At 34.8% G+C, this 25,112-nt stretch overlaps 1 protein-coding gene across 1 annotated transcript in view; it reads left to right on the top strand.

The window, feature by feature from the left end:
- Rpn3 (regulatory particle non-ATPase 3) overlaps nt 1-25,112 on the top strand; it is a 195,115-nt gene that overhangs the window by 90,153 nt on the left and 79,850 nt on the right. The window contains exons 9-10 of the mRNA XM_090404567.1: nt 3,199-3,422; nt 10,676-10,831. Of these exons, the coding sequence (XP_090260693.1) occupies nt 3,199-3,422; nt 10,676-10,831 (380 nt within the window). The remainder of the gene's footprint in view (nt 1-3,198; nt 3,423-10,675; nt 10,832-25,112) is intronic.

Consider the following 25,112-nt stretch of genomic DNA (forward strand, 5'->3'; position numbering starts at 1 on the left):
AGATACAGTTCCCTTTAGGAAAGGTCAGTCGCTTACTTGACTACTTAAACAGCAAGAGTGCACATGGAGCTCTATATCTTAAACTATTAATAAGGGGATTGTATGCCATGCCATATCTAAATATAATATAGGGTTAAGGGAAGCAAGACAGAAGGTAAAGGCAAATATACAAGAAAACATTTTAATGTAAAAACAAGTCATAACAGCCTCATCTTTGGGTGGTGTTGCAATCAGGCAGGATGAGTGTGAAGTAAGAGCATAAAAGAGCAGAAGTTGCATCTATGACTCTTACATGGAACCAGAAAGCTTAACCTTTGTTTGAATATGAGGCATTTCATACATTTTGGCCCTTTAAAAAATGAGACTTGGATTTGTTAATTTTTTTTTCATAGATGTGATATGATAGAGTATTGGCTGAGGCAAAGCTGAAGGTTTGGTTCTTGAGTCACATGTGATATGCTGAATTTTTTTTTTCATGGATTGCCTTGTAGCATTCAGAGAACCAAGACTTGGATAGTGGTCATTGGTTTTAAATGGAATGAGGGATAAAAGACCCAAATTGAGAATGACTAGAGGTATTCCATAGTAAAGGACACTTGGATGAGGTTATGGTTTGCATTACAAAGAGAAACTGACATTTATAGTATATTTGAAAAGAGAGCTGGTTAAAGACAGGGTTGTTGATAAGATTGTGGGAATAAGTTGCATTATAGTAGGTGGATGGACTATTTGTGTTAAGTCAGCATAGTCCGACCACAGAATCGAGAGCTGTCATCGGCAGACTGCCAAGAATAGTCAATTCGTGTTGAAGGGAGAAAGAAATAAGGCGATGTACGAATTGGTCACCAACACGCGAAATCACATGCTTTATACGTAAAAATTTCCAACTGTTATACAAGCAAAATAGTTACCACTTTATAAACTACAATGGTCATAAAAGAGAAGTTAATTTTCCAACGTGTAATAATAAACACTTGTCCCACAATATGGATTGATTACCCTATTATGGGAATGGATTCTCATTCTTTTGACATGCTGAGAAGTGTCGAAGGGTCTCATATCTGTTGGCATACTATAACATGGAATAACATAGGAAGCCAGTTTAAGTGTAGACATTAAAGTCCTCATTTTAAATGAATGGATAATATAAGTAGGATTGTATCCATTATAGCTAAAATATATGAAATACATGTATAAATGTATGACTTTTTTATTTTTTAATAATGATTGTTGATATTTAATGTATTCTCTCAGTTTAAGAGAATAATAATTATTCGTGGATATTTTGAAAACATGAGTAATTTCCTAAACCGATGGGGAATAAACATTAAACTGGATTATATTTTTCATAATATGATAATACAGGCAACCCTCGGTTTATGCCGCAGTTCCGTTCCTGAAAAAAGAACATAAACCGAATCGGCGTAAAACAAACCCAATTTTAATGGGAGGTATGAAGTTATGTTCCGCGCAGTCAAAAAATATGCACATGAAGTATGTGTAACATTATTATATTTAAAGCTTTGATAATACATACATATATATTTGTTAAAATAAAATTATTAATAATGAAAACAAAACAAAATTATATACAAAAAATATGAAACTTTGAAAAGATATTACATATTTCTATGTTGAAGTTCCTGGTTTCGGATCACCTGCATTTTTTTAAAAAAAAGTATCCAGTGTTAGCTGCCTAGATTTTCTTTTTCTTTCTATAAGGAGTTCAGTGTGAGGTCGAATAGATGTGATTACACTCCTTTTTACGTTCGCACTCTGTTCCCAATCGTGGTCCATTTTGCGGAGTTCATCAGTCAATGTCTCTATGCTTGCAAGGATGCACTGTTAATCGGCTGTTTTCATATCTCTCAGAGGACCGTCTTCATTTTCTTTCTCCTCCTTTGGATATTGACTTAATTGTTCGGCTAATTCTTTTAAGGTTCATTGGAAAGCGGTTTATCATGACTCTAAGACTTCTGTCACATCTTCAGCTGTAATATCGTACAATCCCACCTCTCGTGCAAGCTTGGTAACATTCTCCTCTTGCTCCAATTCCCTCAAAGTTGTGCATAAATGCTGGAAGAAGTTTTCGCCATGCTCCTTTTAAACACTTTGCTGACATGTCGTTCCAAGCTGCCTCGATGTTGTTAATGCCATTCTAAATATCGAATGACCGCAAATAGTCTTTAATAGTTTTTCCTGAAGCGTCCAAGACTCTTACCATTTCCATAAATGTTATACGGAGGTAATAGGCTTTGAAGATTGATATAATCCCCTGATCCATCAGTTGCAAAAGCGATGATGTATTTGGGGGCATGTAACCTTGACATTCAATGGTGTTCTTACTTCAGCAAGGTTTTGAGGATGTCCAGGGGCATTATCCAAGAGAAAGAATGCCTTGGCTGGCAAATCATTTTCTTTACAGAAGTGAAGCACGGTAGGACAAAAATAATTTATGTACCAATCTATAAAAACGTCTTGTGTGACCCAAGCTCTCTTGTTCCATTTCCAATAGACTGGCAGCATGGCTTTTAGACCCTTTAAGGCGCATGATGTTTGTGAATGTTGGTGTCTTACACCAACATTGGTTTAAGCTTCAAAGTTCCGGAGACATTTGCACCCAACACAAGCGTAAGTCTATCTTTTGCAGCTTTAAAACCTGGAGCAGAACATTCTTCACAGGAAATGAAGGTGCGTGATGAAAAATCTGCATTTTTCATAATTGTAGTAACAGTCGATGGAGGTAAGTTCATACTTCTACAGACTTCAGCACATGTCTGCCCATCTTCCATTCTTCGAATCACCTCCATCTTCTTTTCAAGTGTGATTGATTTCCGTGCCTTCTTAACACCAAGTTCTGCTAATTTTTCTGCACTTCTATTACTAGACATGGTATGTAATTACGTACTTTATCAATTTAAATACATATGTATGTAAAAAAAATTAAATGGAACAATTAGGTAGATTCAACATTAAAACTAGGTTTGATACATATACGTCGTAGTAGCTCGGTAAACACTCAAACACTAGAGTGCCTGCTAGCGTCGTTTCTCAGTCAACCGCACTACAGTAAGAAAGCACGCACAGGCGTTATTGTGAATCACCATAAACTGAGGGCTGCCTGTATATTGTTTGTTTGTTTATTTGATGATAAAGATATGATTTATATGTAATGCAAGTCATGTTTTTCTTTCTCAGCTGTAAGAAATGGAAACTTAAAAGATTTTAATAGGGCACTGGAAAATTTTGGTAGCAGATTTCAGAGTGATCATACATACACGTTAATTATTCGGCTTCGTCATAATGTTATCAAGACTGGTGTTCGTATGATTAATCTGTCATATTCTCGGATACTTTTGCGTGATATTGCCTTGAAACTTCAATTAGACAGTTCAGAAGATGCAGAATTTATTGTTGCAAAGGTATTTATTTTGTCTCTTTAATAATTCCTTCTTTTATTGTTAGTTTTTATTATTCCCAACCATGAAAAGTAAACCTATAGCACATTTATTATGCTGTGGGTTGGTTAAGGGATAGATAATCTGAAAACAATATTTGCTCTAGAGACCAAACTTGTTAATGCCACTTTAAGCCTCCAGTAAGCAGGCTAGTGGTCTCACATTGGATAGTGGGATTTATGACTCATATTGTGAGTATCCTTTTTTTTTTTAAACTGAAAAAAAAAAAAAAAAATTGCGTAATTTTTACTTTATGTTAATTTTGGACATTCTGTAATCAGTTCTCAGTTACTTACTTAAATCTAGCAATTAACCATTCTACTCAGATGTAAAGGAATCGTTATTGTGATCTATTAAAAAAAAAAAAACTTCCAATAACAGGGAAATAATAACAATATCTGCCTTTGCCAGTATGTTAAACAAGGTAATCTATAATAGAATTGTGTTACTTATCATCATACAGAAGCCATTGATGTTATCATTTATGCCAGGACAGGTTCAAGGTAAATATCAATCTGGAGTGCGATCTCATCCTGTCTGGTGATTTGCATATTGCTGGGAGTAAGGATAGGTGAGCTGTGATTCCTTTTGCAAGAAAAAAAAAGGCAAGGTTGCATTTCGGAAGTGATGGTTATCCCCTTGGATGGTATGAAATCCTTTCAAGGCAGTAGTTACAGGTGATCTTGAAGCTTGGGATGCCTGTTGCATGGTTTGTTGAATGAACACGTCAAATGAGGTATACCATCATTAGCAAAGCTGTGGTTAGGATTTGCTAATGATTGAGTGTGTCATTTGTATGTAGTAGAAGGCAGGTAGGTGAAAGAACATACCTCAAGGCACTCCCGAATTGGTGGAGAAGCTTGAAGAGAAGGAGCCATCTATCATAATGTTGTGAATGACCAGAAAGCTTGTTATCCACTTAACAAAGGATGGCAATTTACTGAACAGGCCTCAGTGCTAGCAATGACCAAATGCTTTGGAAATATCAAGGGCAGCAGCAGTTTTTTTTCTTCAACTCCTTCCATTCTGCATGTCCAGTGATGGATAACATAGAACCAAGAAGCCAGCCTTAGATCAAAATGGCAGAATCTGTCCTTTCTGTAGTGAAGAAGCTGATTGTTAATTATTTTGTTATTTTCTCCATTATTTTGAAGAGGATAGAGGTGATGGATTGGTCAGTATTTTGATTTTTTTTTTTTTTTAAATCCCAAACACACAAAGGCAGAAGAGCCTATAGCAAACAGATGCCATGTAAGGGCAAAGGCAGACTTTTCTCTCTTTTTTTAGAATAGGTTGTGTGTGTGTGTGTGTATATATATATATATATATATATATATACACACACACACTTGCTTCCATGCATTGGGATAAGTGCCAGCTGAGTATAAAGTGTGAAGATGCAGAGGCTATATGACAGATATAAGTTCTAGAGCACAGATTTTCAGTATAGTATAGTTAATGAAGTACTATATCAGACCAGTAGAATTTTTGGTATCTAGGTTATTTAAGGTTCTTCTAATCACCCCCCCCCTTCCAAAAAAAAAAAAAAAAAGACCACATGAAACATGTGGTCTCATTCTGGTATATTAAGGGATCATCTGTGCAAAAGGTCAGTCTTTATCTTTAGTTGCCATGAACAGTGTTGCCATCTGAATGAAAGCTATTGAAGCAGGTGTACAAAAAGATCAGATGCACAGCTAGCATTTGCACACGAGGCAGGTTTTCTGCTCTCAACTCTTTTCAAAAACAGTTTGGATTTATTGATAGTTTTGTGTAGGCAGAGGATGAAACTGGAGTTCTTGTCGCAAGCCACTTGTGATATCTTTTTAGCTTCTATAGTACAACAGTTGTTTTACTGTGGTTCAAGAATGTGGATAGAAATTTTGAATGGAGTAGAGAATGGATACTGGTAATAATTTCCTTAACTTGCTTAGATGTTTGCTCAGGTCTGACCATGCAAAGGAAGAGTAGAAATCTTGAAGGTTGGCTCACTTGGCATGCATGTGGTGCTAAGGGACAAATGATGTAATTTTTGGAGTGATTGAGGGGAGGGTCTTCTCCGGGAGAAGTAATTGGACTGCAGAAAATCAAGTTTTAAGAAGAAAAAATTTAAGCAGAGTGATTTTCAGAATTCGGGATGAAGTATATACTGCAAATGAATGTTACTGAAAGGAACAAGGAAACTGTGGGGAAGTTATGTAGTAAGACGTGGGCATTACATAAGGGATGGTGTTCTCTGGGAGAGGACACTTGAACACAATTATAGTCTAAATTATCAAGAAACAAATCCCTACAGTATGCTTTGAACAAAAATTTGTCATAGAAAGATATATGGAACACCCAGTCTCCTTGCCATAATGTGGCCTATACAGCAATATTCCATGTAATTTTTGACAGCCCACGTTGCAGGAAAAACATTTTGAGCACAAGTTTCCAGTCTCAGACTTGATGCATGTGGTAGCCTGTGCTGACAGCAGCAACAAAAATTACAGTCCACAAACTTAATTTGATGCATCTAAAACAACAACTTTACCTGTGTGTACATCTTTGTTCAAAGATGTTGTATGCATGGGCATGCAAAAATTAGAGGTAATGTTGATCATGGTTGTGTCATTTTCATTATTATTATTATTATTAAATATTTCTATATGAGCAACATAAATACTTTCTCCTTCAACCACTTAAATACTGCACATACATGCAGTTTATCAATGTCACATGTCAGTCACTCAAATTTAAACAAATTTGCAATTCTTTTTCTGCTTTAATTTCAATAGTGACATTTTAAAACTTCTAATATAATAATTCTCATATTCATGTTGCCCATTTTTCTTAATCTTGCAATAAACGATGAAATTGTAAGCACTATATCAATTCTCTTAAATCTCATTTAGCTATTTGCAAATTCAAATGATTGTATGATCGAGACTAAACAAATATGCCTTTGCGACTTGCTGATGTCAGCATCGGTTCACCCACATAGTGCTTAAGCTAAAAGTAACTAATTATTGTGTATTAAGTTGGAATGGGTTAGAGTAATTTTGTCTCATTTACTACTTTCAGCACATACAAACCAAATGTATAATATACATATAGCAGCACTCAATGTTTGAAATGTCCTCATTTGCACATGTATTTGCTAGGCATGTGCACTCTATTTTTGACCTAAGATTTCTCTCAATATTCTTTATGCAGTCTAGAAGAATGCAGTTAGGTTGATGAGAAAGGTCATTGGTTAACTATCGCTATTAAGCAGAACTAGCATCGATTATGTCCCCCCGACATTTCTTAACCTATAGGAATGTGAGCAGTAGCTGCCCAACACTCTTTTACAGTTGAACTGCATACTCACTGAACCTGTTATCCCCAGTCAACTTTTATTCCATCCATTTCAGTTTTGTAGAAACAGTTTTCCCTATGAAGCATTTCCCAAGGATTATAACCTCCAGCTTTTCAAGAAACACATCAACATATTACTTGGTTCTTGACTAACTGCATCCCACACATGGTATTTATTTCTGTGCCTTGTGGTCTCTCATGTGTAGGAGTTATATATAACTCCTACACAGGTGTGTGTGTGTGTGTGTGCATGCGCACACCTAGTCTAGCCATAAATACTGTTACAATTTGAACAGCAAATAAACCTTTAATCTATCAGTAAATCATTTACAGCTTTCAGCACATACAAACCAAATATATAACATATATATAGCAGCACTGAACATTCAAAATGGCCCCCTTTTGCCTTCACAAATACCCGAAATCTGTGACGTCACATATCAGTAACAGCACGCACAACATCCAGTGGAAATTCTGCTACTGCTTGCTCGAAATCTACCTTCAGGCTGGCGATGGTGAGTGTTGTTTCTTGCAGGCTACTCAAGTTCTGACCACAGTTTGCTGTGGTTGGAACTTGAGAATTCGTGGCTAATAATCTTTCTGAATCCTGGGTGCTATGGCACATGCTGCGCGATCATCTGGAGCATATACTCAATCATTTTGGCGGTTAAATGACTCTTGAGTGTTTAAAATCTTCTCATCTGTAAAGAGGATATCTCTGTGCCTGTTGCTCACATACTGTCAGAGAAGTACTTTTAATTTTATCACCTAAGTTGTGGTGTTAGGATGGCAGGAAAAAACCCAGAGGAAGACCAAGATCTAGGTGGATCAATTCAGTTAGAACTGCCTTAGAAAAATGAAATGTTGGATATAACAATATTGGAATGCTTACAAGTAATAGATAATTTGGAGGAAATTTGTGGATAGGTGATTAATAATAATGCAAACTTAATCATGTAGTGTTGTCATAGTAACCTTAACACCCCTTGATGGTATATATTAGGTTATTGATGATGATATATATGTTCCACGTGTAAACTTGTGGTGTTTGTAATATCAGGATCACATAGGATAGTGTCTTAATGAGACACTGTAAAGAACTGAATGTAGCATCCAGAAATTATAAGCAGACATTTCTGTTGGAATGCAGCAAATTTTACCCAGTATACTAAATATCTACGAAAGGAATATCTTCAGAGGTGATAGGTGGCATAGTGGAGGTAGCACTGAGCTGTTTATTATAGCATTTGACTGTTTCACACTTGAAAAAATAATAGCCATGCTCAATATATGATATTGTCATGGTATCCAGTTTCTGATTGCAAGGGTGATTTAAGTTGGCATGGGAGTGTATTTGTGTTAGTAGACAGAAAATTGTTACGATCTCTCGCCTTCTCTTCATAATACATCTCAAAATGTAATTGAGCCTTCCTGTTTTGACTTTATTTGGAGAAACGAACCATTGTTTTAGAGATAAGAAAGTATATATAAAGTTTTCAAGAGAAAGTATAAAACTGGGCTTTTTTTTAGTTTAATACAATGAGTAACATAGTAAACAGTTGGTTTGGATTCCTGCATGCTAATGCAGTGTCATTCTGTGTAAGAATGTTCTGTTATCCATTGAATGTGACGAGGGTTGTAGCTATTTGATTCCATTAAAGTTTTGATAGAGAGAAGCTTGTTCTAAGGATGAAGAAGAAGAACAAATGTAATCTGCTCTTTTAATTAAGGATTTGATATTTCCCATTTTCAGGGAGGTATGATGAACAGAATTTGGATGTATAGATTTGTCAATAAAGATAGGTTTCTGATTTACACCAGTTTACAAAGTACCTGAGGCTGTGTAGTCAAGTAGAATGTCCAAGAAGATGAACTCACAGAAGTTTTTTTTTTTTTTTCCCATGGTACACTGGTTATGTGGATATAGGCAGGCTATTAATTTAGTTTAGTATAAGAAAGTGGTTAGTTTATTTTCAGAATGAGGTCAAATGGCAAATATATCTTCTTCATAGCAGGCCAAGAAGGAGGGTTCAAATCCCATGTGTTTCTTGAATTTCTGTTTCACTTACTTTCCAGTCAATAAAATTTCTAATCACTTATTAACTACAAAAGACTAACTTTAATAAGTTTAGTTTAATCCTTGATTCAAGTGTGAGCAAACAAAGTTCTCCTGAAGGTATTTTCAGGACTGAGCTAAGGTGGTGGGTGTGTTGCACCACCTTAGCTCAGTCCTGAAGATACTTTAGGCACAAACTTTTTTGCTCACACTTGGATAAAAGATTAAACTAAACTTATTATAGTCTAACCAAGTGAAAAATAAACTCTCAACATCTTTCTCTGAATCCAGGGTAATTTAATAATAAGGTTGTACACCTTTTGGCAACTCCTATAGGTGGGAATGACCTCTCATTGCTTCTGCCTTGGTGTCTCCACTACTGGGCCTGGCTCCCACTGACGAGACCTCAATAAAGGTTGAAACCGGTCTGGGTAGTGGCCCTTGCCATAATGCATAGCATTACACATATCCATAAGGAGATGTGCTTTGCGTTATGGGAGATACTGAGATAGGAGTGATGGTAGCTTTCACCACCTTTGCCACAAGTTGCCTTGGTGTTGCACCACCTTAACTCAGTCCTGAAGATACTTTCAGGCACAAACTTTGTTTGCTCACACGTGGATAAAGGATTAAACTAAACTTATTATAGTCTAACCAAGTGAAAAATAAACTCTCAAAAGACTAACTTATGCCTCTGTCTCTAGCTGACATTTACCAGATTCCTTGGAAATATAATCTGCATAGTCCTTCGGACAGATAGGCATTCTGTGTGTGATAGTAAACATCAATACTGCATTGAATATCTAAAACCTCAAAAGCCATCTTTCACAACATACTATTGAGACCAAACACAGCATCCTTTTGAACAAGACTTGCCTTCTCCATATAAGTAGTATGAAATAAGAATCTCTTCAAAGAAAGTTGTGAAGTTCTGTTACTTCAGCTTATTTGAATCAAAAAGATTGCCCACCCATCTCCCTCTCCCAAAGTTACTGATTGTTAAATTTACTTTGTATTCTGTCTCTTTGAATTGCTTATTTGGTCCACACCGATGATGCATTTGTTAGTTTCAGTCTGAAATATTTGTACTAATTTTATTATAGTTAGTTACTATGACTAACATGTTTTCTCTCTTAATTAAATCATGCTTTTATGTGATAGAGAAAAAACATGCACCAGGTTTGGATATGATCATCATGCTTAACTGTTGCAGTTGGAAAATGAATATACTTTTCAAGGAGGTGGTTCTTATTAAAGTTGCTGTAGGATAGACAATCACAACTTTAGCTCGATCATCTGTAAGTGGCAATTGAATATCATTGTTAGGTTTTAGCAGACAGTGATAACAAATTTTACTTCACACTACAATCAGCTTTGCATACATTATGACTGTACTATCAAGTATTGAACTTGTATCTTTTGGTAATTAGGTGATTTTTTAATGAAGTTTTTAATTTCTATTCAGTCAGTTATTCAGACCTGAATGAGATTGCTTATTGAATTAGTAAGCTACTAATTCAATAAAGAAAGAAATGTGGATAAACAAGTGCAGAAGTTTAGCATCACTTCTATGCTGTTATGCTAAACGATTTTAGGTTTTTAGTCAGTGTAATGCATACTTTTAAATTCCTTTTGTATTTTATTTATGATTTTGAACCTCATGTAATTGATTTTTTTCATACGTGATTCACAAAATATTAATATTTAATTATAATAATTAAAAGAAACATAATTAAAAATTATAAGTCTTTGTTTCCTTACATTTCGGATTGGTCATTTATGCATTTCCTCATTTTTGAATATATATATATATATATTTCAGGCAATTAGGGATGGCGTTATAGAAGCTAGCATCGATCATGAAAGAAGTTACATGCAGTCTAAAGAAAATATTGATATATATTGTACAAGAGAACCTCAAGCAGCATTCCATCAGCGCATAAGCTTCTGCTTGGATATTCATAACCATTCAGTAAAAGTGAGTCAAATATTAGCTTTCTGCAAATTGCTAAAAAAGTCCTAAAATCTATTTTATTCTTTCTCTTTTGTTCATAAAAAATACCATGATCATATTATTGCAAAAATAAAATTGTTTATTTACATTATTTATGTTATTTAAGGTTGCTGAGTGGCCTTGTCATTAAATTACAAAATACTATATTCTGTTTTCTTAGACTCCTCACTTTGTTACATATTTCCAAAAATTATAATGTCCCTCAAAATTAATATAATAAATTGTAATGCTCCCTTTTTCAACAATGCTCCTGTTGTTGAACCTGGGTTCAAATCCCATTAGTAAAAGATGAAAGGAATCTTTGAGCAAATTTCAAATGAAAATGAGTTGGTATTATTTGGAGAGTACAAAGTTCCCCTTTCTGGAAGCTCAAGTTTATAATTCTTCCAGAATCATAAACTTGACAGAGCAGCTGGAGAAACATTTACCAGGCCTTAGTTGTTTCGGCCACAGTTTCAACCAGTAACTTCTCCCCCCCCAAACCATAAGTTCCATTTAAAAAGAAAAGTGAATGGGACTTCAATATCTAGGTTTCACATAAATAAAATGTTACTTTAATATTAAAATTATTAGTAATTCATATTATTAAAAGACATTAATCTCTTCCTTTAGTAATTACTTTTACGCAGCAACCAAGAGTTCACGTACGAAAAATACACTTCTCTAACATTTTGATTTCCTTAGTACTGAACGAGAGTTTTTTCTCTCTTAAGGTTTCTGCCTGGTCTGAAGAGAACCAACCAGTTCAAAACAGCTGTCAGGCCTGTGAAACCTTTATTCAAATGCACTAATAAAAGGCAAATATGGATGCTTGGCCAGTGCTCATGTCTTTTAAGTAGTGTAAACTAAGACAACTCAGGAATGTGCTGAGGATTGTATTCTCTTAAGCTCTCATGTCAACTTACAAAACTTTCATAATTTCTATGAACATTCGGTTTTGAAATAATGTTGGATCTAGTATCCACTTTGCCTGTGTAACATTAATCTCTTACTATAGCATATACCAGGGGTGAATATTCTAGGTGTGTGGTGGACACCTACGAAATAGCAATATCATCGGTATTATATTTTTGCATTTATTCCTGTTAAAGACTCTTTTAATCGTTTCCTGGCTTTATGTGATTCCTAAATTAAACATAATATACTAATGCTTAATGAACATGACACTTTTTTGACGCGTCAAATTTGCATCACATTCGCATTAATTACCCTGGTGTGTGGTCAAAAATACAGACATCTTTGAGCACTTTAAACAGACATGCAGATGACACGTCAAATTCCTAGCATTGCATTAAACTGCCCAGAAGGTGAGGCAGGGTGTTTGCCGAGACAATGGCATCCAGAAATCGTTAGTGGCTGTGATTGTTTATTGTGTGAAGCAATCCAATTGAACGTTGCCATTTGTCATTGAGTTGCAGTTTTTGTTTTCTGAGTTTCATCTGCTTTACGTGCATGAAGTGTGAACTGACGTTTTTATGACATCAGTATAGACAAGTTTTTTTAATATATATATATAATTTCATTGTAAATTAAATGATTTCATTGTCATGGAGAACAGTGTTGACGATGTACTGAGTTTTCATGGATTGTGTGATTATAGTTGAAGGAGGTTGGAACTTGTGTATAAATAAGTAAAACTAGTTATTTCAACCTTTCTTTGGTTCATTCTGGAAAAATAATAATTTCCGAACTGATTACTTTTTCCGATTTCTGTGCGTATTTTATTGGCTGTATTTAAAAGTCGGAACCAGAGTGCACATCAAAAAATCAACTATTGGAACAAACCCAATCTCAGTAGAGTTGAAGATAGACACCATCATCATAAGAGGTATGGGGTAAATAAGCAGAGGAATTACAGCAGGACGGTGTCGGTTTTGTTGGTATTACTGTGATGAAGACAAAAACAGGTGACATATTCATGCATGCAATGAAGTTATTTGCATCATCATCATCATCATCAAATTCCTGCCATGTACCCTCAAGGGGTGTACAGGATATGACAGTACTACATGAAAAAATCACATCATTACTAACTTCCTATCTACAATTTTCCTCCAAATCAGTCTGTTACTTGTCAAGACTCCAACATTATCAGATCTTATATTTCTATCGTCTAAGGCACTTTGTACCGTATCAATCCACCTATATCTTTGTCTTCCTCTGGGTCGTTTTCCTGCCAACCTAGCAGAGAACACTTGTTTTGCTAATCTTTCCTCTCCCATTCTATTTAAGTGACCATACCACCTGAGATTAGCTCTGCTAACACATTCCTGGATGCTGACAATGTCAAGTTCTTTCCTAATATCCTCGTTTTTAATATGATATTGCCATTGATGCCATCTGTTCATGCCTATAATCTTTCTCAGGACTCTCATATCTGCGGTCTCTAGTCTTTGGTCAAGTGTTTTACTTCTGACCCAGCTCTCAGATCCATAAGTTAAAACTGGTTTGAACACTTTCTTGTATACAGCTAATTTAGTGTTCCGACTGATTTCTTTCTTATTCCATATGAATTTATTCAGTTGACTTCCCACCATACCAGCTTTGCTGATTCTGTTGTCTATTTCTATATTTAATTTACCATCTTCAGTAAAAATCGTGCCTAAGTAGCTGAAATGTTTTACTTGTTCCACAGGTTCTCCATTCACAACACAGTTGACATTTTCAATGATTCTGCCTATTTTCATTGTCTTTGACTTTTTATTGCTGACCTTCATACCATATCTATTACAACAGCTATTCAATTTAGTCAGAGAATCTTGCAGACTTGTAGCGGATTTATTTAGAAATATAACATCACCCACATAAAGCAAAGAGCTGACATTAACATCTCCAATTTTGATATCATGTTTAATACCACTTTCCTTCATAATGTGATCCATATAGATAATGAATAACAGAGGGGATAATGTACATCCTTGTCTCACACCAGATTTAACATTAAACAATCTTCCTGTACTTCCTTCAATTCTAACTGCTGACTTACAACTCAAATAAAGACTAAGTATTGCTTGATATAATGCCCCATTGGCACCATATAACTGTAGCGTATTGAATATCTTCCCTCTTGGCACCTTGTCATATGCCTTTTTCAAATCGACAAAACTTAAATACAGATTTTTGTTATATTCCCATGCTTTCTCGACTATTTGTCGTAAAGTGAAGATCTGATCCTGACAGCCTCTATTTGGCCTGAAACCAGCTTGTTCTTCACCAAGCTTTTCTTCCACAATTCTTCTCAACTGTTTCTCAAGTATACTTGCATAGATCTTGCCAGGAACACTCAGTAGGGAAATACCTCTGTAATTCTCACATTCAGTTTTATTTCCCTTTTTATATATGGGTACTATGAGAGTTCTACTCCAATCATCGGGAATTCATCCCTCTGACCAGGCTTTCTGAACTATGCAGTGCAGCCACTGTAAGACTCTTATACCACCATACTTCAGCATTTCTGGTCGAATATCATCTACTCCTGCTGCCTTTCCACATTTCAAGCCTTTGATGGCTTTTTCTACTTCAAGTATGGATATGTATTCCTGACTGCATGCCTGGTCAGTGTTTTTTATCACTGTGCTGTCATCACTGCTTGTTTCATTTAGCAGTTTTTCAAAGTAATTACTCCATACTTCAAGGATATCTTTTTCTCCTGTTTTCATGTCACCTTTATCATCTCTAACTCCTTTTACAGCACTCTTTCCTCCATTCCTAAGCTTCTTCAACAACCTTCAGAATATTTTGCCACCATCTTGATATTTATTTTCTATATTCTTGCCAAAGTCCTCCCATGACTTTTGTTTAGCTAGTTTTACACACTGTTTAGCTTTCTTACATTTGTCTCTGTATTCTGTAAGAGTAAAAACTGACTTATTTGCCAGGAACTTTTGATATGCTTTCTTCTTTTCCTTCACTGCCTCTTTAACTCTTCCTGTGTCCACCAGGGAGTTCTGATTTTTTTCTCCTTGCACACAACCTCACCACATGCCTCTCTGGCAGAATCAATCAATGTTTTCTTCAGAGTTTGCCACTGAATCTCCAAGGTTTGATTCCTGTTCTCAAACTCTTTCATTTTCTTTTCAATAATCTTTCTGTATTTTAGTCTACAGTTCACATCTGAGAGCTGCTCAACTTTTATTCGCTTTAAAACTTTCTTACATGTTATTCTTTTCAATATGAAATTCAATTCTATCCTGCTCAAGACTAAATAGTGATCACTTCCAATTTCAAATCCTCTGTACACTCTGGTGTCCTACACCAGGGAGAAAACATCACTATCAACAATAACATAGTCAATGAGACTTTTCTTATTCCTAGCTTCTTCTCTCCATGTGAATTTGTGTACATTTTTATGTTGGAACATGGTGTTAGTAATAACCAGTCCATGTCCTGAGCAGAAATCCAACAGATATTTGCCATTATTATTAGCTTTGCTCTTTTCTCCAAATTTTCCCAAAATATTTTTGTATGTCTCACAATCATTTCCTACTCTGCTATTTAGATCCCCATCAAGGACCAACTTTTCCTTTTTCATTGTGTCAGTTGCTTTTTCTAAAGCCTCAAAAAATTCCTCCACTTCTACCTTAGTAGAACATTCTGTGGGACCATAGGCACAAATAAGTCTCATTGTCCAGTTCCCCATTCTCATATTTGCCCACATTACTCTACTTGAGACTGACTGCCATTCAAGAAGATTAGCCTCATATTTAGTATTGAATACTATGGCTACTCCTTCTTTTCCTTGTCATTGCCTGAATATAACATTTTGTATTTATTGCTCAGAAAGATCTCACCAGTTTTGGTCTTTTTTGTTTCAGTCACCCCTATTATGTCGATCTGGTACTTATCTAATTCCTCAGCTCAGCTCCATTTCTTTGCCATTCAGGCTTCTTACGTTGATAGTACCAATCTTTAACTCTGGTGATGTTGAGTTGGGGATTATTTTCAGATTTGTTCCAGTAGCTGACTTTTCGCTGTTTGCCCTGGTTCCCTGCCGAAAATAATGGGGGCCTTGTTTAACCGGGCGGCGCCCCAGCCGGCATGAAATTTTGTCATGTTGTACCATCATTTTTTATATATTTTTTTTTTAGTTATTTGCAAGGATAGAAAAATCTAAATTTGTGATGGAATTGATAAAGAGACTTTCTTGTGGAGTGGGTTCTAACAAAAGGTCATAGAAAGTAAATCAGCACATGCCCTGAGAGAATAGAATTGGAAATGTAATAAAATGAAGTTACATGTAAAAGTAGTTAATCAAAAATAATAGGGAGCCACAATTGCAATAAGAGCATATAGAAGATAAAAATCACATAGGTTGCAATAATGCTCTGGGATTATTGAAAAACCTTAGAAATTAAAGAAAAAATACTGCATAAGGAATCAGAGATGATACAGGTGACATTAAAACTGAAGATATTCTGAATGGTTAGAGTAAGTACTTTGAAAGATGGTTAAGTTAGGTAAGTAGAGAAAATGTTCAAGAAGAAGAATGCATTCATGAATACATTTCTTCTAATGCAATCAAAACAATATCTATGAACACTAGGGGGGTTTTGTTTTTTATAAAACAAAAATCCCACATAGCCTTGAATATATCAGGATACCACATGGACAGGGATGTCCTTGCAATTTGTTACTTAGCTGACCAAATTCTGTTCTGTATTGACTTAAAACAAAAAAATGGCACAATATGATGAAAAGTCATGCTAGCTACTAGAGCAAATTCAAGCACATCAATAGAATTGAAGATCATTTAAACATCATCAGTATAAGGAATATCAAAGGGAAAGAAGAACTAGTAGCAAAATTAGAAAATACCATGTTGGCATAATTCTTATGTCAGTATATTTGTGTTAAGACAAAGAAGACTAAAATGGGTGTGATTCTGCTGAAATAACTATATGATGTTATATTTATGCAATACTCATAGGTTAAAGGAAAGAATGGAGCAGCTGTGAATTCATCTGAACAGGAAGATTCATGCTGTTCAGGATCCAAGCGTATAATAGGAAATTTGAAACAGAATGTAATCACCATTTAGTTTTGATATAGTTCTCCGAAGAATAGTTGAAAACAAAGCATCTTCTGGATGGTTTAAATGATAATTATCCAAGGCTGGTGGGAACAGAGGGCTCCCTGTGGTTGTACCCTCAATCTTTTTTATAAATCTTATTTTTCCTACTAAAATATCCCAATTATATAAAGAATTCCAATATCTTCACAATATATGGAGGGCAAAAAAGCAGCAGCCAAGAGAATGTTAATGAACAGTGAAACAATGCCAAAGCTGACTAAAATATCAGATGCCTAGATGGAATTTTTTTTGAAGGAAATGTGTAGAATTCTTGATAAATGATGTAAATTTACTGATATGTGCACTTTATAGACAGAAATGGAACTTTCTTAGCCATACCATATGTAGAAAGGGGGAGTTCAATACAGTTCACAATGTATTTTCGAAAGATGATAAAAATGACGAATTTACTCAAAATGAGTGCCTAGTTTCTTCATTGTATTGTCATCTCAGTTAACTATTCAAGAAGGTTTTTCAGTCTAATCTGTGTTTTGGTAGAGTTATTAAGTAGATGTATCCTTGTTTCAGTAATGAAATACCATGAATTCAATCAACAACAACCACCATGGTTCAACCCACCGAGGATTAGCTGTAAGCCTCCCACCGAGGGGGCTTACAGTTAATTAATGCAGCCGGGTCACTACTCCTTGCTGCATATATATATATATATATATATATATATGTATATTTGTATGCAGCAAGGAGTAGTATAATTTTAATGAATTAATGAATTTTAATGAATTAAAACACTAAGATAATTAAGAATAAAAGTTTAATAAGGACGCAACTAGTTTCGTTGGTAAAGCAACTTCATCAGGTGTTAAAGCACAAAGATATATACAAAAAGACCGACAGAAACATTACACACTTACAACACCAGAGCTTTCAAAAACTGTAGTTAAATTTGAATTGGAGTCTGTGCTTCAGTTCTAGCTACATTTCTAAGCATGCATGTGATCTTGCGAGACCGCCAACACTGAATAGCAGAGCTATGTGAGTCTGGTAAATGGTAAATTGTAACTAAGGCGCATACCCACAATTCATGTGGGTAGAATTGAGGGCGATTTCTTTTAACTCCAAGATACGTCTTTCAAGTTCATTGTAACATTTGTGAATATTAGAAGTTACATTCCAGTCTATTTGGTGTTGGCGGCCTTCATCAGAGTTTACAGAGAACAAGACATGGCTGGCGAGGGCACTGGCTTGGATTCTATTATAAGAGATGTCTCTTTTGTGCTCTTCAAGATGGAGAAAGATTGATTTATCAGTCTATTTGTAATATGGTTTACCACAACTACAAATAATTCTGTATACTCCTGAGAACTGGAGATGGTGATATTTTTCTTTACGCTGACTAAGCATAGATTGGAGTTTTGGTAAAGTAGAGAAGCATGTTTTGATGTTGAACTTCTTTAATATTTAATATCTTTCTCCATCTTGAAGAGCACAAATTATAATAGAAAATTATAATTGTGATGGGAAGGAATTTTTTCCTGAACATCCCTTGAGAGTATATATCAAGAAATTGATGAATTAATGATGATATATACATTGAAGTGCTGTTCATCACACTGCCCAGAAAATTGGAGATATTAAAGCCTTAATAAATAAAGCACATCACATTTGTTCTTCTCCTTCATCCTTAAAATAAGAGCTTCTTGCTATCCAAAGTTTATTGGAATCAAAAGGCTACACCCCATATCAAATCAGAGTTTAATAAACTCACTCCTACATTCCTATAGACATTGCAGTAAAATGCAGTGCTCCAATCTCATATATTTTTAGCATTTCCAAACCTATTGCCAGTTTTTGAAGTGGAATCCTGATATTTATATATTTTCCTGTTAGTGAAATATTTAATCTCCTAACTACAAAAGGCAAACTTTGCCTTTGTCACTAGTTGGTGTGTACTAGATTCCTTTGAATGGGAAAAAAAGATTTGTGATTATCCTTACTATATTGGAATACCTCAAAAGTCTGGTCTTGCGCAACATAGTATTGAGACCAAACACAGTACCCTTTGGAATGAGACTCACTTTTCCATAGAAGCAGTGTTAAATACGAACATCTCTTCAAAGAATATTACAAAGCCCTATTATGTTGGTCTGATTTGAATCGTATTGATTGCTTCCCTCTCCTGAAAGTTTAATCCTCTATAAATTCAATCTGGCCTGGTGGGTGGCCAAGTGGTTAGCATATCTGCTCTCCAATCACAAGCTTACATATTCAAATCCACCATAGGCATGAATGTTTGTGATTGTCTTAGGTGGGAGATGATTTTCATCACTTGGGGTGAGACAGAGACCACCATTCTGACAAAACAAATGATAAAATTTCATTTAAAAAACTTAGCCTACTCATGGTACTAAGGATTGCTGTATAATGCATAAAAATAAGTGTGTATAAATATTTGCAGATAAATCAGTTTTCCTGCATTTAGCATTTCGTTCACTTTTTTCAGTATTCCTAGAAGTTTCCTGAGAAATAAGATCCTATTCAGCTTCTGTTCAGAATTTCAATTTTAGAAACAGATATCTTTGAGTATACATGATCAGGAAATTTAGGCAACTGCCAGTTTATATCCCTTTTGTTGAATATCTTTCAGTGGTAGCCAGACATGCTTCCAAGAAGATTGATTCTCTCGATTTGAACAGCACAGTTTAACAGACAGTATCAATTTGACATGAAAAATATTTTTTACATAACCTTCTTGAAGAGGATAGATGTCACTATTTATAGAATAATATTTGTCATATATCCTCCAACTTTTGAGAACTGACATTGCACTCTCTTTTGACACATTATTCTTGAAGTACTAAAAGCAGTGGGCTTCTAATCTTTCGTGAATATGAATAAAAAAAATATAGAGAGAGAGAGAGAGTCCGAGAATATATATACATATATATTCTGAAGTTAGATGTAATAGTGAAGAAATTCTTCAATTAAAAAACAGACATACTGTATTATAGAGGCCAAGATAAGGAAAGAATCAGTGGAGTGATTCGTGATTAACAAAAAATTGAAGAACAACATAATAGAATTTGACAGTATATCTGATTGAATAGCAAGTATTGTTGTTCAGATCTCAAAAAGATACACTCTTAAGATCATCAACGTCTATGCACCACCAATAAGTCATACTGATGAAGAAATTGAAGATTTCTATCATAATGTATCCTAACTTTACAAAAAAAGGAAACCATCATTTCAGAATTGCAATGGGAGACTTTAATGCTAAAATTGGTATACAACAATCAGATGAAAGCGCAATGGGAAATTTTGGATATGGCAAAACGTTTACATCATGAATTATTTTTTCAAGAAAACACATAAGAAATGGGCATGGAAAAGTTTTTTTCATTTGGACTAGTGAAATTGATTTGATCCTCAGCAATAAAAAAAGCATCTTTCAAGACTGTTCTTTTATAAACACCTTCAGCATTGGAAGTGACCATTGTATGGTAGACAGTAAAATTCAAATAAACTGCCAAAAAAAAAATAAAATTTTCCAAGATCAAAGCAAAGCATAGATGTACACAAACTCAACATTAAAAAAAGATATATTTCAACATCAATTAAACAGTAGATTTTAAAAATCTTATTATAAATGACAATGCTGATCTATCAGAAAGTAATAACATTATTGCCCAAAACCTTTTACAGTGCAGACTTGCAATAGCTGGAACCACAGAACAGAAACAAGACAAAATTTCTGAAGATACAAAGAGAAATGAAACAATCATATAAACCTACAGAATAAAATTGAATACAATGAATTGTGCAAAATGATCAGAAAACATATCATAGAAGAAATAAGAAAATTCAATTGTAAATTCATACAACAAACAATTGAAAACAGCTGTAGTCTCAAAAAAGAACAGCAATAAATAGATGGTTGCAGTCAAACTACAAGATGGGATACCAGAGATAGATATGCAATAGCTAAAGAAATTGAAGAATTTTGCTCAATATTATATCAGGATGATGAATGAAATGAAAGACTACGAAATAGCTGAAGTGCCCCAGATTCTACAATATAAAGTTATGTGGAGCATTTAAAGCTTGCAAAATGGAAAAGCTGCAGATGAGGATCATTTAAACCACGAGATAAATAAACTTTGCCACTTTTAATTGCATGGTTGCTCGATTGGTAGCGCCTCTGCTACTAATGGCTCGCAAAAACTTAAGCAAGTTTGAACGCGGTTAGTAGTTGGAAGAGGATCAAATCATTTGATGCTGTTGGCACACTCTCCATCGATAAGTCTTTAGACTCCCTGGAGGTGTCACATAATAACTTCTAAAAGCAGGTGGAGACATGATCTATAAAATCTTAGCAAAACTATTTACCTTATGTCTGAATAAAAATGATGTACCAAGAACATGGAAGAAGGCTGCCCAAATTCTGATATATAAAAAAGATGAAGTAGAAGACTTGATGAACTACCGACCCATCAGTCTACTATCAATGGTTTACAAAGTGTTTACAAAAGACTTTGCTCATAGGCTTTGTACAATTCTAGGCCTGGCACAACCAAAAGAATAAGCAGGCTTTTGAAGTGTCTTTAGCACACTGGACCATATTCAAGTTGTATAACAGATTATCAAATGGTGTAATGAATATCAGTTACCATTATGTCTTGGTTTTATTGATCATGAGAGCCTTTGATTCAGTAAAAACTTATGCAGTATTTAAAGCATTTAATGCCCTAGTCCTGATTATATTTCAGGCACAAACTTTGTTTGCTTACACTTGGATAAAGGATTAAACCAAGTACTGTATTTGCTGGCGTATAAGATGCACCCCCTTTTTTGTACACATTTTTTAGGAAAAAAACTTTATCACTGAATATTATAACAAATTTACAGTATTTCAAATATAAAGTAATAAGTGGGTCTACTTTTAACAAATACGTAATCTAACTAGGAAAGAGTCCTATCTTTTAATCTTCTTCATGAAAACTCAGAAATTCATCTCCAGAGCTAAATGAAGAGACACTTGAAACCGCTTCTAAATCAGAATATGAGTCCTCATACAACAAATTGTCCTCTGTACCATCCAGTGCATTACTAATGCCACACTTCTTAAATGATTTAACCACTGTCTCAGTTTTCACAGCATCCCATGAAGCTTTGACCCACTCACAAACTTGCGAAATGCTAGGCCTCTTCTTGGCGTGACCTCAAAATCTGAAGACTGCATCCAGCTGTTCCACTTCCCCTTCATAAATCCCTTAAATGGTTTATTAATACAGACATCTAAAGGTTGAAGCTGACTAGTTAGATCTCCTGGAATTACAACTGAGTTTTTAACATCTTCTGTTCTGTGAGAACGAAACTGATCCCATACTAACAGAGCAGGCTTCTTCAACAGTCCTACAGGGCGCCTAGGCCAAATTTTATCTATCCATAACTTCATTCCTCCTCCATTCATCCAACCTTTTGTGTGAACATGTGCAAACACTCCTTTAAGCAGTTTTTTCTTTGGGTAGCATCTTCTTTTTAAAAATCAATAGTGGTGGCAATTTTGTCCCATCAGCACAGCAGGATAAAACAACTGTGTAGTGAGTTTTTTCATGCCCAGAAGTTTTAACAGTAACACTTTTTGTGCCCTTGGAATCTTCAGTTTTGTTTGAGGGCACATCAAAAGTCAGCGGAACTTCGTCTGTGTTTCCTATTTGCGCAAGTTCAAAATTTTCTTGTTTCCTCGCATTAATGACAAATCGATGAAATTCAATTTGTAGACACTGAAAGTCCAGCTTTTCCGTCGTCTAAAATCCAAGTATTCAGTTCTGCCTCAAGTTCTGGCCATTTTACAGTTCCACTTTGTAGGTTATGTTTATTGTGAGTTGCTTTTTTTAGATCCTCTTCCTGATTCCGTCAAGTTCTTATCATTTTCTCAGTTGGGAGTAGCCCGAAATGCTTCTCTCCGTCCTGTTTCCATGTTCTTTAGCATACTCAATCACACATAGCTTGTATGCAATATTGTAGCAATGCCGACGTTTTTCAGCCATAATTTGCCAAGAAATTTAGAGAAAATTTAATGGTAGAAATTTATCACCGTTCACAACAACCGTGACAACAATTGGGAAGTTTAAACAAACAGGAACACAGCTGTGATCATCTATGACAGCTCATGGGCATCCACTGAACTCTACGTAACTGGAATGCTCTCACACACCGCAAGGAAGCAAGAAAGAAATTGCATAACTCGGAACAGAGAAAATTTCCAGAAATGAAAGTAATAAAAAACTGAATATTGGCGTATAAGATGCACCCTGTTTTTCAGACCTATTTTCAAAGAAAAAAGTGCATCTTATACGCCGGCAAATACGGTATATAGTTTCTTGGTATCTTTAATTTATAGTATAACCAAGTGGAGAAACTTCCAATAAGTTTGTGTGTGTATATGTATATATATATATATATATATAATTTTTTGTTTTGTTTTTATTTATTTTTTACATAATCTGGAAATCCTGCTCTAGAGACCAAATATGGAATTTTTTTCAAGCCACTTCAGGCCTCCAGTAAGTGTGATAGTAGTCTCACACTGGACAAAGTCATCTTCCACCCTAAAAATAACAAACATCCATGCCCAGAGCAGGACTCAATCCTCAGTTGATTAGAGAGCAGATATGCTAATTACTCCTCAACCAGGCTAGGAAATGATATTATTGTATTATATTTAAAAGAAATGTCAATGGATGTATACAATTATGAATGACATATTTATTTCTGTTGTTAGTTTCATTAATTCATAATAAAATTTAATCATCGTTTATAATCTGTATGATACAATATTCATTTTACTCAAATGAAAAATTATAATAAATTCAACATTTTTCTATTTCAGATTTGTAAATTTAAACTTATAAAATGTCTCAAGTCTTGAGCTGTTTTTCCTGGAACTTGAGGCAAGCAAGATTCAAAAATTTTCCAGGAATTCCTGGGACAGCTCATCTAAACTTTTCATATTATGTCATGTATTGATGCCTTCTGTAAGAAGTATGGAACATGTTTTTTTTGTCATGTCTGATATCCCATGGCAGAAGTTATCAGACCTAGAAACTGCTTTCTCTTTTGTGTACTTTGGATTCTAGGACTGCTCAAGATTTCCTTGCTTCACTTTGTTGCTTTCAGTTTGCCTTTATCACTCTCTCTCCTAACTTTGACTATACTGATTTTTTTATTTTAAATCTTTGAAAGGTGTAACTAATCAAACAGTAATATAATCTTCCTTGGAGATTTCAACATCCATAATTCAATTTTTTATTAAATAATTTAAGGAAATTACACCGTAAACTAGGATATACATTAAAATAAATTTTAATATACTTCAATATTTCGGCAACGTCACGTTGCCATTTTCAAGGAACTTAAGAACAAGACATGTGCACGCAGGCACAACAAAACAGTAAGTGAGGAAGAAGCAGGAAGCTATTATTTCTCCTAAAGTCCTGATGGTGTCCCCTAGCAGGCAATGTTGGTATTCTTGGATGATTCCTTCAGCCCAGTCGCCTTCAAACTTCTTCTCTCAAAATTCTTGACTCTTATCTAAACAATGGTAGTCCATTGTTTAGATAAGAGTACCAAAGTAGTCCAAGTCAGAAATTCAGTACATGTTTAATAGCTAAGTTAAAAGCTCCATTTTTTTTATTTAGTTTAACTAACAGCTGAGTGAAAAACTGGAAGCCAGCTGTTAAAATAAATACATAAATAAATAATAATAGTAATAATAATAATAATAAAGAAAGTCAAAACAGACTATATAGGCCAAATGCACTATTCTTTCCTCGTGCTCAAATGATGGTCAAGTTGTTTGGACCTCACCGAGATATTTGAGCATGACTTCATGTTTCTGTCTCTCTCTCTCTCTCTTCATCTTGGTAAGACTTTGTCATCTACTCAAACTCTTGTATAGATGATAAAGCATAAATTTCATGGATGTTATTGGTTGGTATTTCATGGAACAGTTGTTGTGTTGACTCTCTTATGTTTTGGGCACTCTTTTATCTCTTATATGTATATATCACTCTATTCTATCTTCTTATTCCTTATTTAATACATTTACTTTAAACTTCTATCTCACTTAAACGTGTGGACAGACTTATGTGTTCGTCGAACATGTTGTTTATTATTTTAACGGTATAATAGAACACAGAAACTAAGTAAATA

Source organism: Typopeltis vanoorti, chromosome 15 (assembly GCF_054136105.1).
Source record: "Typopeltis vanoorti isolate ZY-2024b chromosome 15, IOZ_Tvanoo_1.0, whole genome shotgun sequence".
Taxonomy (NCBI): domain Eukaryota; kingdom Metazoa; phylum Arthropoda; class Arachnida; order Uropygi; family Thelyphonidae; genus Typopeltis; species Typopeltis vanoorti.